This window comes from Mchenga conophoros, linkage group LG9, assembly GCF_057382185.1.
Source record: "Mchenga conophoros isolate Kocher_MC1m ecotype Shallow Benthic linkage group LG9, M_conophoros_male_GT1.1, whole genome shotgun sequence".
NCBI classification, from domain to species: Eukaryota; Metazoa; Chordata; class Actinopteri; order Cichliformes; family Cichlidae; genus Mchenga; species Mchenga conophoros.
The window spans coordinates 20,059,804-20,076,666 of NC_140534.1; the positions used below are offsets into that span (position 1 = coordinate 20,059,804).

The 16,863-nt window shown below is 41.9% G+C and overlaps 1 protein-coding gene across 1 annotated transcript in view; it reads left to right on the forward strand.

Moving 5' to 3' along the window:
* The window catches only part of LOC146567177 (cadherin-7-like), a 141,908-nt gene extending 125,326 nt beyond the window's left edge, over positions 1 to 16,582 (forward strand). The window contains exon 12 of the mRNA XM_085286847.1: positions 14,747 to 16,582. Within this exon, the coding sequence (XP_085142973.1) occupies positions 14,747 to 15,261 (515 nt within the window). The 3' untranslated portion in view covers positions 15,262 to 16,582. The remainder of the gene's footprint in view (positions 1 to 14,746) is intronic.
* The last annotated feature ends 281 nt before the right edge of the window (positions 16,583 to 16,863 follow it).

Consider the following 16,863-nt stretch of genomic DNA (forward strand, 5'->3'; position numbering starts at 1 on the left):
CCCTGGATGTTTACAAGTGAAATACAACTGAAATCATGCCAACAGGATCAGTTGGCTAGAGTTAGTGTAATGGTTTTTGTGCTCATCTTGTGGTAAAATTCTTCATGTCATTTTTTTACTTAAGTAAGTCAAGAACAGATAAAAGATCGCCTTGATATACTTTGTCTGACTTTCACGAAATAGGATTAATTTGCTAAAAAAAAACTTACTTAAACATTTGTTTAAAAAGATTTAATTGTTATAGTCTTTATTGTTAATAAATGCATATATTGTACCAAGTACCAAGGGCTCAGAGAAGAGCTCATAAAGATGTGGAGGGTGAAGGTAACAGTGGTCCCAGCAGAGCACTTGATGCAGTGACCCCCAAGTTGGGCGAGTGGCTCCAGCAGATCCCAGGAACAATAAATAAATAAATATATATATAAAAAAGAATCCAGTGTAATAATGTGCATTTTTATTGAGAGAAAGCAGTGCCTGAAGGCAGACTGAGTCAGTGATGAGATTTTAGATTTTAGATCATTTTTTAGAGAGCTCTTATTACAGCTTCCCCCAGATACATGTCAGTGTATTTTATTAACCTAATAATAATACAAGGAGGTCATACAGATAAGTACTGTATGGAATACTGCATTTCAAGGGCACTCTGTTACTGTTTTTCTGTAACACCATATGTTAAGATATTAGTAAAGACACTTGTAAATGAGAATTCATTAGCATACTCTTATAGATGATGCAGCAGTGAGCCGTCAGCTCCTGGCTGCATCGTTGCTCATAAAACCCACAGATAAAGCCTTACCCCATCAGGGCAGAGTCATAGTTTAACGCTTAGATGATCTTCACTGAAAGCCGAGGTGGATCTAAACAGCATATACAATAACTGAAATGAGATCTTTGATGGGGTCAAACTTTGCTTATCATCCTAGTCCCCTTGAGGTCTGCCTTCTTTTCATTGCGACAGAGAGCACTTTCTTTGATAAATGAAAACTTCAAAAGAGCAACAGGGGGAAATACGTAGCAGTGCAACCCTGAGCGTGGCACCTCTAATGAAAGCTGCCTCTATTCTACACAACATGTCCTCAGGCCATGGGCATGGAACTAATGGCCTAAAGTTTAATATACCTCCAAGTTTCTGTGTTTGTGTGAATGTGACTGTGTGTCCTTAGCTCCGTAGCTTTACCCATCAGTCTGTTTTGCTCAACTGGCCTCTGTCCTTTTCGCTGTTTCCTCTTTGTGTCTGTTTGTCCCATCCACCCCCACCAGAGACCTCTAGTTTCCCTCGTATTAACAGCCCATGCGTGCCCACGTTGCCCAATCCTTTATTCTGATCTTCCTTGATAGTGTTCCATCAAGATCTTTTTCAATCTGCAGGTAGCAATTGAGGCTGTGATTGCGTGTGATTGTATTGTTGTGGACGAGACATGAGCCGGAATAAGACCGGAGCTGTCTCCCTGCTGTCATCCTCAGGTGCCGTTAGTCTTATGTCTTCTTTTTTTTTTCCATCCCTCTCCCCTTCTTTTCTTCCATCAATCTCTCTCTCTCCCTCTCATCAGGTGAGTGGAGCACGCACTTCCACCAGTAACGCTGATTCTAGCTATCTGTCCTCATGACAGGTCTAAAAACTACAATGCATGTTGCGTGTGGAGAGCTCTTCGGAGTGTCACTCCTCCACTTTGTCCTGGAGCTTGGAGCTTCACGGGAGCTTAAAGAAAATGCGGCGTTTTTGCTGGTCTGCTTTCAAAGTCCACAGAGCTCTGTGCATTAGCTTTAGCACTACATGCTCATAAGCTAAGTGGCCATTAATCATAGGCTGATATTTTTAGATTTAATTACTGAGCCTGTTCTCTGCTTCTTGCAGTTATGTTCCTGAAAACATCTCAACACAAGCATTTAGAATCTTTTTAATGACAGTCCTTTTTGGATGATGTATCCAAATAACTGAGAGGATCATTATCACATTATGATCCAGTTTTTTTCCCCCCAGTACAGGTCAGATATTGCCCAGTCCTCCAGAGGGCCAATTAGAACATTACGCAGCACTCCAGATCTCCAGACAGTTATTTCTGTCTGACTATTTCTTATCAGACTCATCCTTTAAATCACCATGTCTACTCATCTGTCTCTTATTTTAGTCCATGTCCCCTGTGCAAGTCTTCCATCTGTGTCTCTATTTATGTGTCTGCATTCACACAGCAGACGATTTCTTTCTCAGATACCATCTTTCAGCTTGACTGTGCACATTGTGACCTGAAAATGGCCGCGTTGGCTTTGACTGTTAAAATTGCGAAATGTTGTTTGCTATCATTACAACGCTGTGTGACATGCAAAAAAAGAAAAAAAAGAAAAGAAAAAGAAGAAAAGGAAATTAGCCTTTATTCAGCCAAGCAAGTCAATTAACTTCAAATTTGTCTTTCGTTATGCTTGGCAAAAGCTGAAAAGACCTCTTGTAAGTATTTGGAGAAAAAGTGGCAACAGCTTGGAGGAGGATACAGAGGACGCAAATAAATACATAAATGTTGATAAAACAGTAAATAAGCGCAGGCGCATAATCGGGACAGATGCACAGTTAATAGTGTGACAGATAATATCAGCAACAGCACAGGCGACATAAAAGCCATTTGAAGCGTTCAACAAACACATCGCAGCTCTGATAAATAATAAAATGTGGCCAGTCAAATGGAGGCTTTGTATTCGATGATTGTGATAGTTTCCCTGCTCTTTATCAAGTTGTGCAGAATCTATTTGCTTCTACAGACAATGTCATCCCCAGAAGAGAGCGACATCTGTTATGTTTCTGAAGCGGTGTGACACCTCCTTGGTTTGACACTGTTATTTTCTGTCCCTTTCCTTTCTTGTCTGTTCTTTGTTCTTGTAATTAGAAATCATAGGTCTGTCACTATTAAATATCACCTTCAGAAACCCAATCAGGCGCTGTTTTGAAAATCGCTTAATTGTGTCAGTCGTTTGCCAATCATCTGCTTCTGCAGTGCGAGGCTGTGTTTTTTTTGTTGTTGCTTTTGAGTTTTGGTTGGAGACAACAAAACAGATCACTTCAAAACTTTACTTTGGGGCTCATCTCTGATTTTAAATTATTAAAAATATCCAACTTTAAGGTCACGGTGAGTGAAGCTGTGTGTGGATGGCATTTAAGTCAAATCCTTCAGACTTGATTTGCTCTCTGTTTTGCAAAACTATGTATAGACACTGGAATTATTATTTATTTTTACCAAGTCAGATCCAAACCTACTTCAGTCTCATTACAACAACCCACACACTAACAGTCAAATGCTGTTTTAATCCCTGTCTACATGTACAAGGGTATTTTGTAGCACAGAGCTTTTTCTGTGTTTTGGCCTTCCACGCATAAAGGCCATCTCAGTTCACTGATGAAGGTTTTTGTCTTGTGTGTACCTTTATCTCCTTTTTTGACATCAGACTGTGCACAATGATATAGTTTTATGCTTCTGATTAAAGAACATTTCTATATGGTTAGGGTTTTATCACCACCTGTTGCTCTTAACAGTGTTTGGCATCATTTCTTGCATTTTCATGTTGATGGGGGTATTTTTCAGGACAGTGGATGTCTTACAAAATACCAAAAATCCCCATTTTACAAAAGAAATCAATAGTAATATCATACAGCAATTCTTTTTCAGGCGTTGCTGTGCTTTTTGGCATAAAATAAAAAAGAACAGGCTCACTGGCTCTGAATCATTAAAATATTAGAGGTGCAAAGTTGCACATTCAAAGTGCCCTCTGACTAGAGACTTTACAATGGTTCAATACCAAACTGGCAATAATCTCGTGAATGTTAAGAAGGTGACCCATCCATGCTTGGTCTTGGGTCCTGCTTAGGTCTTTGGTCCACTGACTGCTGTTTGGTCTCTGGATCATAGCCATAAAGCAACTTTCAGCGACCAGCCTAGACATGATTGGAAGATGTTGCTATCTCATCACTTAAGAAAGCTGATGTTAGTGATTTCTCATGCCTACATAGGAGCTTGACTGAGATAATAATTGGGTCACAGCATGTTTTAATATGATGTTCTTTAGTTTATCCAATTCATCTTTGAAAAGAAAAATGTTTAATAACTTTTAATAAAAACTCAGCCTGTGGCAACATGCCATTATGATGCCAGGATTTTGATCCATTTTTAATATTACTGAGAATTTTGACTTTGCTGCTGTTCTTGTGTTTTTGATTCTGGTGGTGTTCTCACTGTGTCTGGATCAGTACTCCGGCTTCCTCCCACAGTCCAAAGACGTACGTGGGGTTAGGTTGACTGGAGATTCTAAACTGGCCGTAGGCGTGAATTTGAGTTTGAATGGTTGTCTGTCCCTGTGTGTTAGCCCTGCGACAGACTGGTGACCTGTCCAGGGTGTACCCTGCCTCTTGCCCTATGACAGCTGGGATAGGCTCCAGCGCCCCCCGTGACCCTGAAAAGGATAAGCGGAAGCGAATGGATGGATGGATGGTTGTCTGTCTCTCTATGTTGGCCCTGCGATAGACTGGTGACCTGCCCAGGGTGTACCCAGCCTCTCATCCAATACCAGCTTGGATGGATGGATGGTGTTTGTGGGCTTCATCATTGGTTATTTTCTGTTTTACTTTGAAGGGTTGTTTTCTTTTGTATTACTCCCTGCCTCTTTCTTCCTCCCTCCTAACTACCATTACCTGTGTCCACCAGTGTTCTGCCCTCACCTGTTTCTTGCTCCCTATTTACTGTTCTGTGTGTATTTATAGTCCTGTGTTTCATTTTTATGTTATGTTCCCTCATTTGTACTCCATATGTTTTCCTGATGGTCTTCATGCTTCTCATGGCTATTTTGGATTGGTTGGCTATGTGGACTTTTAATCACTGCAGTAGAGCTCTGTCCATCCAAAGTGGCCTTATCGAAAAGACTGATACTAAACAAAAAGTGATATACTAACTAACTATACTAACTAGAGTGAGAAAAAATAAACTAATAAAAAAAAAACTTAGCTGTTCACTACATATGATCTATGCAGATGTAGCTTGGAGAGATGTACCAGTTCAGTATGTTTCTAAATTCTGATTTAGTGCATGCGAGTGAAAAAAGCACTCAAAAGCACACAGGGGAGGTCAGAAAAGTAGAAAGTGCTAAAAGTTGTCAGAAAATTGTCTTCATTCTGGGCATCAATACTCATAGTAGGAGTAATAAAACGGGTCTTCAGAGTCCTTAATAATTTAAAAGCGGTGCTTCTTTTGTTTTTCTTTTTTTAAATATGAATGGCATTAACAATTGTCTGTGTACCATTAATTAGTATTTAAACATTGAGCTTCCACTCATGTCAGACAGCCTCACAGCTGCTGATTAATACCTCTCATAAATTACATTGCAACGAAGAGACATAGATTGTGTGTGGGTGACAAAATGAGTAAATAATCAGTCCTGGCTTCACCAGAATCACAGCGCATAGAAAAATACTCTAATGAGAAAGTGATGCTTGCTGGAAAGAAAAGGGCAACACTGAAAACTCACCTTGTTTGCAATCGATTGTGTGGGGTAGATCATTTAAGCAATTCAATTACAGCAAAAGCCTTTGTAGCACTAAATTGATCTTCTTTTAGTCTATTTGTGATTTAGTATACATCTTCAGTACATGTGCTATGAAAAGTGCGGCTCCTGTCATTTCACGGTTGTGTTTGTTAAACTGCCTCGGCTGGAAATCATCTCTTACAAGACCCCTGGTACCTGACACAGACTGACTATTTGTATGCCCGACCATCCACCTGCTCATCCTTTGGGTTGTGATTGGATGTTGGCCCGTTTCCAGTCTGTGATGCATTGTGGCTGCCTTCTAGGCATTAAAACCTAAAGAGCTTTGCTGGAAAGCACTGAGAATATTCTATTTCAACGTGCCACTTTGTAATTCACTTTGGAGAAGCCTTGCTGATTTGAATAGAATTTAGAACGACTCGAGTTGCTTAAAATCTTCCACAGAAATGTTTGGCATTCTTTCCCAAAGCGCTGAAAAGTATCATGGATATTGGTAGCATTGTTTGAGTGAAGGAGTAGTCCAAATATTTCACAAAATCTGGTTTATATACTACTACATAGTGCTTTTGTTATAGGGTACACACAGTCACCAAAAAGCCCACAGAGAGCTGTCCATTCATCTCCTGCAGTGTTTCCATGTGACACTTTCCTGCCTTCCAACTCTTCCATTTGCTCCCTTATTAGAGGGTGTGAAGTGGTGTTTGAATTTGGATCCAGGGCCTCTTTCTGTGTTGCCTGCAGTAGCTTGATGCCGAGAAGGAAAAGAAATATGGGCCCACGGAACGATATTTCACTGGCACCAGCCTGACATTGATGGATAGAGGATCATTAGACATTTGCCAGTTTGCTTGGGCGTAGAGTTATTTTCAGCAATAATGTATGGGAGAGGGAACAGGGGCTGGAGGAGGGCTTCTGGCAAGATCTCAGAGGACCAAGGATTTCAGTTTGGTGGAGTTTTGTACAAGTCTTGAAGCAAAACGTAGGAGGTGGAAAACACAGAGGGACGAAATACAGCATATTACATAACAGTTTTAGCTTTGTAACTAATAGAATTTGCAAAGCACTACCATTGAATTGATAGGGCGGCGGTTTCCAAGCTATTTTATCAGACATGCTCCGACAAGCCCTGAATGAATCAATACCCAGTCAGTGAGGAAACACATCACCCACCAAATGTGTGCATTTTTTATTTATTGACTGAGTTTATAGGCAGCATGGTGGTTAGCGCCGTCTCATCACAGCAAGTAGCTCCCGCTAAGGGTAATCTGGCTTCCCCTCAGAGTCTAAAGACATGCAGGAGAAGTTAATTGGTGGCTCTAAATTGGTCATGGGTGTAAATGTGAGTGATGGGCTATCAACCTGTCCAGATTGTACCCCAATTTTCAGCCCATGGCAACTGCAATAGGCTCCGGTCCCCATTGACTTTGACTTGAATAAGCAAACAAAACGGATAGTAAATATTCCGCACTACATTTGTTGGTCTGAAAGTTGGGTATGTGATGAAGTTTGCACTTGTGCTCTATTTGAACAGTTACCCGTTATGTGCAACATAATCATACATCATTTTTGGACACCTTTGTTTGTCAGTTTCCATCCATTGTTGCTTTACCCAGCAGCTGTTTACCCGTTCAGTTAATGTTAGCTACACTCTTTTCTTATTCATTCACACTCTCTCCTTTAACATGAGTTTAAGCTAGTAATATCAATATGATGTCATAGCAGATATAACACCGTCACCCTCCGTCATTGCTTTAATTGGAATGTTTCCGTTTCGTTTCTTTTTTTTTGTTGTCGCTCACAGTTCATGTGGTTTCTTTCTTTCTCTTGTCTTTCACTGCTGTGGTCACCTACTTCCCCACTCACCTACAAACAACACCCTCTATTTCTCCATATTTTCACAACACGATCACGCAAACACATCAGCTCAACGGCAGCACATTCACAACAGCCTCACAGCACGCACAGACTTGCAGGACACATAAGCAAGCCACGCTTGTTCATATTAGTGAATATTCACACACATAGTCAGACTTATGGAGTCTCTCACCACACTTCTTTTTCTCTTTCTATTTATAAACAAGGGATGTTTCCATATTCTCTCCACCTGTCTAAACGAAACACCCAGCATACATCATTAGACATACACGCACAATTAAGGGCATGCTGAGGTTTGTCACATGGAATGTAAATGGAGCTGGCACCAGAGGAAAGAGGTTAAAAATATTTAACCAGCTTAAAAAACTACAGGCAGATGTTGTTTTATTACAAGAAACTCACAAACCTGTCACAGGTTTAAATGAACTTAAAACACCTGAGTTTCCTAACGTGTTTGCAGCCGGTTATAATTCTAGACAACGGGGAGTAGCAATTTTAATACATAAAAATGTTAATTTTACAGTACTCGATACAGTTATAGATCCAGAGGGTAGATTTCTAATTATTAAACTATCAATATTGAACAAAAAACTATGTATTGTTAGTATATATGGTCCAAATGTTGATGAACCCTCATTCTTCCACGGTTTTTTTAGTGCACTCTCTGAACACCTTGATTGCACACTCATTCTTGGCGGTGACCTCAACCTTGGACTAAATGAAGAAATGGATAGGCTCAACACAACAGGAACTCAGCGTAATTGGCAGTCCACAAATATAATCAAACAGTATATGAGCGACTTTGGTCTTTGCGATGCATGGCGCTCTCTTCACCCCACCAGTAAGGAATATACTTTTTTCTCGCATGTTCATCACTCTTACTCTCGTCTGGATTATTTTTTGGTCAGCAGCTCACTGCTGTGTGACATTTCAGACACTGAGATTCATCCTATAGCTGTCAGCGATCATGCTCCTGTATCTTTAACACTAATGCACAAGAATAATACTACGCCAAGTAAAAACTGGAGATTTAATATATCACTACTTAAAGATGAAGACTTTATTAAATACTTTAAAAAGGAATGGACTTCATATTTAGACTTTAATGACACTCCCGGAATATCTGCTTCTGTTCTATGGGAAGCAGGGAAAGCTGTGATGAGAGGTAAAATAATTTCTTTCTCATCACACAAAAAGAAAGAAGAAAACAAAAATATTCAGGAATTAGAAAAAAACATCAAATCACTAGAAGAAGCCTACGCGTCCCACCAAGATCAGGAAACATTGAACAAAATATGCAAAAAACAAAACTAGAATTAAATGAAACTATTAATAAAAAAACACAATTCCTTATACAAAGACTTCGCTTGCAGAATTTTGAACACAGTAACAAATCAGGTCGATTTCTAGCTAACCAGCTAAAAATAAATAAAGAAAAAACAACTATATGTGCTGCTAAAGATTTATCGGGGAACACAATATATGATCCTGGAAGAATAAACAACATTTTTAGGGATTTCTATGAAACTTTATACTCACCACAAATAAACCCATCTAAAAATGAAATTGATCTGTTTCTTGACAACGTAACTCTTCCAAAATTACTAGACAGTCAAGCAATGGAACTGGATTCGCCACTGACGCCAAGTGAACTCCAGGAAGCCCTGATAAGTATGCCCAATAATAAGGCTCCAGGTCCAGACGGCTTCCCTGCAGAATTCTACAAAGAATTCTGGACAATTTTGGCACCAGTATTCCACAGCATGTTGCAGGAAATCGAGGAAAAGGGCAGACTACCACCAAATATGAATTCTGCCAACATTAGTCTCCTGCTAAAACCAGGCAAAGACCCTTTATTTCCCTCAAGCTATCGTCCAATTTCTCTTTTAAATGTAGACCTTAAAATAATCTGCAAAGCTCTCTCAAAGAGATTAGAGAAAATGACCCCCCTCTTAAGTCATCCTGACCAAACTGGTTTCATAAAAGGTAGGCACTCCTCAACAAACACTCGTAGATTACTTAATTTAATAGACTACTCATACGATAAAAACATCGAAACCATAATATTATCTCTAGATGCAGAAAAAGCATTTGACAGAGTTAATTGGAAATTTTTATTCGCAACTTTACACAAATTTGGTTTTGGAAACTCTTTCATAAACTGGATAAGAATATTATACAATTCCCCAACGGCTCGTATCAGAACAAATGACCAGACATCCTCCAGCTTCTGTCTCCTGAGGGGCACCAGACAGGGATGCCAACTCTCCCCTTCACTTTTTGCAATTTTTATCGAACCTCTAGCAGCAGCATTTAGACAGGCTACAACAATTAAGGGCATAAAATGTAAGAACATAGAACATAAAATCAATGATGTGTTGCTTTTTCTGCAAAACACACAAACCAACCTCTCTGAGGTAATTACTTTAATAAACTGGTTTTCAAGAGTTTCAGATTATTCAATTAACTGGCCAAAATCTACAGTTCTCCCCATTAACTGCTCCTTCCATAATTCTTCCTCTGCCCCACTGCAATCCGGAAATATTAAATATTTAGGTATTAATGTCTCTCCTAAGCTTTCAGACTTAACTAAACTAAACCACATCCCACTTCTAAAGAAAGTAGAAGGCGATCTGACTAGATGGAAATCTTTACCCATATCACTCATGGGAAGGGTCGCCACTATAAAAATGATGATCTTGCCAAAAATAAATTACTTATTTTTGATGATCCCTAACAAACCATCACAAGATTGGTTCAGATCTCTGGATTCATATATTTCCAAATTCCTTTGGAAAGATAAACCCCCGCGTATTAGCTTAAAAACGCTACAAAGAACCAAGGATAGAGGAGGATTAGATCTGCCTAATTTTCACCAATACTTCTTAGCCAACAGGCTTCAGTTCATCTCAGAATGGTTAAAACATACCTTCTTAGTTGAGCCCTGGCTAGATGTTGAACAGGCACTATGCAAGGATCTAGAGATTTCAGACCTACCATTTATTAGCTCAAACATCAAAAGACATGAATGCTTTAAAAGTATCAACATCAGCTTTTCTCTAACAGCATGGTGGGAGTTTCTAAAAATAACGGAGTCTTCATTAATCCCATGCAAACGTACACCTATCTGGAATAACCCTGACATATTACAAAACAATAATATGATTAATTTCCCAGAATGGAGTTGTAAAGGAATTAAATACTTAGAACATATATTAGAGGGAACAGAATTTATTCCATTTGACAGACTAGTTGAACAATATGGGATCAACAAGACAAGGTTTTTAGAATATCAACAAATTAAATCCATAGTAAAAAAGAAATTTAACCTCAGTCAAGTTGAATTACAAACACCACTAAGTGCGGCACATTTTCTTACTCTTAAATCCCCCAAATTATTATCTAAAATATACAGAACACTTTCTAAATTAGATGAATCAATATCCCTTCCTACTGCAAAGTGGGAAGCAGATTTATCAGTCAACCTAGACCAAAACTTCTGGTCTCAGATTTGCTTAAAAACTTTTAAATTAATTAAAAATCCCAGTCTGCAATTAATACAATACAAAATACTTCATAGAGTGCACTATACAGGTCATCGGATGTTCAAGATGGGCTTTACATCTTCCAACAACTGCTCACACTGTCAAGGCAATACACCAGACAATTACATCCACGCTCTTTGGTTCTGTCCACCAGTGCAAAAGTTTTGGCGCGAGATATGTGAAGACTTATCAAAGTGTCTGAAATGTAACATTCCAACTTCCCCCTTAGTGTGTCTACTGGGCAGCTTAGATAATGTCACTTCAGAAAAGAATATAGCCCATATGATCTTCACTGCCCTATGCATAGCCAAGAAAACAGTCCTCATGAACTGGAAAAATAAAAATAATCTTAATTCTAACCAATATAGAAATTATCTATTAGATTACATTAGTCTTGACACAGCCTCTGCCACCACATTAGATCAATTGCTCTGGGCCCCTTTTATCAGCTCAATCACCTAGTGGGGGTGGGGGGTCATAGTTTGGTCCCGCCTTCACTGTTGTGATTGGTGAGGGGGTAGGGACAGGCTTAGGGCGTCGGGGGGTTCCCCGGAGGCATCTTCCTTGGGGGGCTCAACCCGGGGTAGCGGTCACGTCCGGTTGGGGGCTCTGTTGGCTCTCAGGTGACTGTTTCCTCGCGGCTGCGTGCAGCGGGGCTAGGGGAGGGTCTGTGCTGACGGACGTGGGTTACTGACCTGGCAACCTGGCTGCCCCTGGGTGGGTCCGGGATGGGCGTGAGGTTCTGGGGGCGCTCCGTCTCTGGGCTGGGGCCCGGGACGGGCCTCGGGGGCTTGGGTCCTGGTTGGTGTGTTGCCGGGGTTGTGGGCGGGTGGGTGCATGGGGGACCGGCCCTGGAGCAGGGTGCCCCCGGTGCGTCGAGCCGCCTGGGGGGCTCTTCAACTGGTGGGGGGGATGGTCACATCTTGCAGGAGCTTTCTTCTCTTCAGGAACTCTCTGCAGGAGGGGGAGATACAGGAGAGGTGGAGGAAGATCTCAGCCTGGGCGTTTACCGTCTTATGTAGTCTGGAAGATGTGTGGATGGTGGGGTGGGTGCAGTTTTCTCTGTGGTGGGGTTGGGTGGACTGTCCAGGGCTCTGTGGAGCCGGAGGGCGCTACTGCACTGGGCCCCGGTCTGATGGGCCTGGGCCCCCCTTCCCTGGCGGGTCGCGGAGGGTGGGAGTGCCTACTGGGGTCAGCGGGGGAGCTGGCCCCAGGGAGGGGTTACCTGCCCCTCCCTTCCTTCCCTCCCCATCTCCAGCTGCCTCCCTCTTCCCGCTCCTCCACAACCACCCACACATGCAGGGCCTTGGAGTGGGGGTATGTCACCAGGGTGCAGAGGAGGCTACCCCCCCCCCCCCCCCCGTCCCCTTCTGGCTGCCTCTGCCTCAATTTTATCCCACAACTTAGACATTCACATTATTCACACTCTCATTACACATACATATAGGATCTTGGGGGTGGGCACAATCACGGAGTCCAAATTACCATCAGGGTGTATACCTCACCCCTGACGTCGTTGCCCACCTCTCAATTTTAAATACACTTAGTCATTGAGGGCTAGCAGGAGGGACTATGCGCTTACCTGCTGCTCTCTGGCAGGTAGCTCCATGCCCTCCTGGGTTTTAATTGCACCTTAGAACACATATGCATCAACACTACAATGAGCGGGTGGAGGGAGGTTTGGAGTCTTCTCCCACCCCCATTCTCTGCGGCCTGCTGGAGCGGGAGGGCTAGTAGGAGGAGTTGGCCGTCCGACTGCGGTCTGGGGTGTGGGGCCTCCTTGCTGCTGCGGAGTCGGGGTGGTCTGCCTCTCCCCACCGCAGGGAAAAGGGTAACACCACCTGGGTCTGGGTGCAATTCCCCCCTCCAGGGGCAAGGGTACCTAGACCCGGTTTGTAGAGTACGCTTGGGGAGTGTGATTGTGTGTACAGCGTCTCTTTATGTCTGTCTCCACGTTGGTTGAGTGTGGAGTGAGTGCATATGAGAGCATGAGGGTGGGAATGGATGTTTGTGTCTGTGTGTGCCTGTATGTCTGTGTCTATATGTCAGGTTGGGTATCAGACGCCACCTCTCTGGGGACACCTCAGGCCCTCCAAGGTTTGGAGGCCTATCTCCACCCACCACCACTTCCCCTGCCGGTGGCGGACTCCCTCAGGTGTCGGTGTGTTGGTGGTTCTTTGTGTCTGGGGGTGGGCGTCCGGGTACACACCGGCTCACTCCTTGGCGGCCGCTTGTCGGGGCCTGGGGCCTGGGGCTCGCTCGGGCCCCTTTGGAGGTGGGGTGCCCCCGGCCTCTCGGCCTGGGGCTCGGTCACTCAGGCGCAGCTGGGGGCCGGCGGAGCTCACGGGCGCGTCACTGCAACTCCCCCTGACTTCTGCTCCGCGGCTGCTGGGCGAGCCCTCATCTGGGACTCTCCTCAGCTCTTACTGGAACAGTGGCGCGGCTGCCCCTCTGTTGGTCTTCCATGGTCTCTTGTGTTCTGGGGGCCTCTGGATGTCTGGAGTTTTGATCTCCTCCATACCCGCTTCACACCCTGGAGGACGGGGCTGTGGCCCCCCCACACTCCCTAGCAGATCATTACATGGAGAAACCTTTGGAATGCAAGCATGCTGATCCACACAGGTATGCACACATGGGTATTCACAGACGCGGACTAAAGCTTTCTTGGCTGCTACCTCAAAGCACACTGTGCGCTGTCTATCTTGCGTGCTGCACAATATCGTTTATTATTTAGTAAATACTGATATCTATGACTAGCTAGTTTATTGTGATGGTGCTTTGTTTTCTCTATTATTATGTTGCTCTTTGTTGTTTGCTGTCTCCTCTGTTTGTTTTTTTTGTTTTTGTTTTTTTTTTTCTCCATACAGGTGACCCAGGAGTTCTTTTTTTTTTCTCTCTCTTCCCCCCCCCTTCTCACCGTCTCTTCTCCCCTTTGGTTTTCTTTCTTTCTCTCCCCCTCTTTCTCTCATTCATTCCCCCTGTCCTATTTATTAAAAAAAAAAAAAAAATGACAAAGGATGAACTGAAGCTCTGCCATCACGTAATGTCGCATACTGCTGTTTCTGATGTCATTTAAAGAAAAAAAAAAAAAAAAAAAAAAAAAGTTAATGTTAGCTAAATATCAGATTTAGCTAACTACTTTTAGCTAGCATTTATTAATTACTTTGATCACCCATTTTGAACCTTTATTAATTTCTTTTAAGAGCTTTGTCAGTCAGTTACTTCAGTTAACTATTTAGCTGCATTGCTTTTAGCTTATCACTGCAACAGTTTGATATTTACTAAACTTATTTTCAGTTACTTTTAGCGAACAATTTCAATCATCTATTTATGCTAACTGCTATATTTCCATGCTTGAACGCCCATCTGAATAATTTTCCCTCTCAGGACCTTTTCAGCAATTTTTGTTCAGTTGCTATAAAGAGGTGTTTTGCTTTGTTTTGTTTTGGTTTTGTTTCATTTACTTTTAGCATGTATTTAAATTACCTCAAACAATTTATATCAGCGTAGACTCTCATGATCTCGTGTCTCATGTCTAGTCATGATTGTCTTAAGCACTTCAGTCGAATGCAATCCGATTCAAGCGCTTACAGTAAGATGATAATTTGTATCTCTTACTTGTTTGCCAACACACTCAATTGCATCATGCCTCTCTGCAAGCTTCCCACTTGTTCTATGTTATGAACTCTTAAAGTACAAGCACTCTTAGGTGGAAATTACTTTTTTTCATCTGTTCTTGCATCTTCAGCTGATTGGAATGGAAAGAATGTCACTTATTACTGACTGATTTCTGCTTTTCTTCGCAGTCATGGTTCTACTAATTGTGACTATGCGTCGGAGAAGAAAAGAACCTCTGATTCTGGAAGAGGAAAGAGATATCAGAGAAAACATCGTCCGTTACGACGATGAGGGAGGGGGCGAGGAGGACACAGAGGCCTTCGACATGGTGACCCTGCGTAACCTCAATGTCATCAGAGACCCCAATGTACGACGAGACGTCACACCAGATACCCCTACTTTCTTTCATTACCCCTCAGCTTCTCGCCCATCCTATAAATCCCTACCAGACAATGTGGTGTTTCGAGAGTTTATTTGGGAGCGACTGAAGGATGCCGACGTGGACCCATCAGCTCCCCCGTACGACTCTCTGCAGACGTATGCTTTTGAAGGTAGCGGCTCTGTAGCTGAGTCGCTAAGCTCACTGGAGTCACTAAGTACAGACTCAGATCAGAACTATGACTATCTCAGCAACTGGGGACCACGCTTCAAAAAGCTGGCCGACCTGTACGGCAACAGCGATAGCACCACTGTCTTGTCATAGCCACTAAATGTGTTTCTTAACATTTGTGGGACTCCAAAAAATAATAGTAATTTATTGTCAGAGAAAATGATTTTGTCTGCCTTAGTGCATTGGAGGAAAAGATTCAAAGACAACACAAGAGACTGAAAGAAAAACACTTTGACTTCAAAGGTTTTTTTGGTTTGTTTACCTCCCTGTATGGATTTTGAAAATCGTGCCATGGTGAGTTTTGACACGGACTTCAAAAGTGGCTTGACTGAGGAGGAAACCTTGTGTGGAAAAGACATTAAAGGTTTCAGATTTTGGGCTTGGGTCCAACCATTGACTGCAGAATGCATACATGTTGGAGCATTTTTACGGGGAGGCACCTGTCCTTTCATTCCTGTGATGGGCACCGGCCCAGCACTCTTGCTTTGAAGCATTTCTTTGCTATCTTTGTGCTAAAAAAACATAAAAAATTTCTCATGAAAGACTGTGTCTCTAGCGGCTAATCAGTAGTCACTTGACTGTTCATATGAAATTTGACAGCAGTTTATATGGGATTTTTTTTCTTCTCCTTCTTCTATCTTTGGGACGGGGAGCAGGGTGATGAGGGGCTGTTTTTCACAAACACTGAAATCCGGAGCCACATTATTCACGGACTCAGAAATATCCTTCAACACTATATGAAGTGCAACTGCACACATATAATAAAGTATAAACAAGTATTTGATGTGCTAAGGAAATGATGTGAAGACATAAGTTGTGCAAATCATAAAAAGAATGACATGCTCGTCATTTTGATGTCTCCACTGGGTGAAACAGGAAAACATCATTTCTCTTCTTCTCCCAACAATACATTTAGCAGAAGTTGCAATGTAGTGTTTGTCTCAGTCTGTTTTTTCTTCAGCCTTTCTATTGCCAAGTCAAATGTATAATTTCTGAGGTATAATCTGTCAGGATTTAGTTGTTTTGCTTTTGTACAAGGCAGGTTGGGTCTGGGAATGTTTGCTACACCAGAAACTGTCACTGATGGATCTGTCCTCGCTGTGCTTGACTGCAAATTCACACCACCTAGAGTAAAAAAATAAATATATGTTTCTGAAGTGACGGTCCTAACCTGGGTGAAGTTGCAGTTTGTAAGTAAATGACTTTTGCTTCTGTAGTTTGCAGATTCCAGCATATATTGTCTTTCAGAAATGAAGTAAATAATGTCAGTGGTTTGAATATTGATGGTGAAAGGACACACTGTATGATAATCATTTTGTGCCAATTTTCTTTTCCAGCTTAAACAAATTATGTTACAACTAGGTGTCCACATGTACACTGATATGTATTCTTATTTATTTTGAAGAGGCAGAACTGTGCAAATGATGTTTTTATCTTTTGCTGAAAATAAAATTGACATTCAGTTCCTTAAAATATCGAAGCACTTTCTTTCAATCCTTCTGAACATGTGTACAAATATATAGACATGAACTCTATGAAAACTAAAAACTAAAATCCAAAAGAGCATCTAATTAATGACTAAAAAAATCTTGACTTTATTCTCTGCGCATTTGGGGATCTCAAGTAACTGGGGAGAAGAAGGAGGAAGAAAGAGAAAAGAGAACTTTATTTTTTTCATACATTTTTTGATGTGCC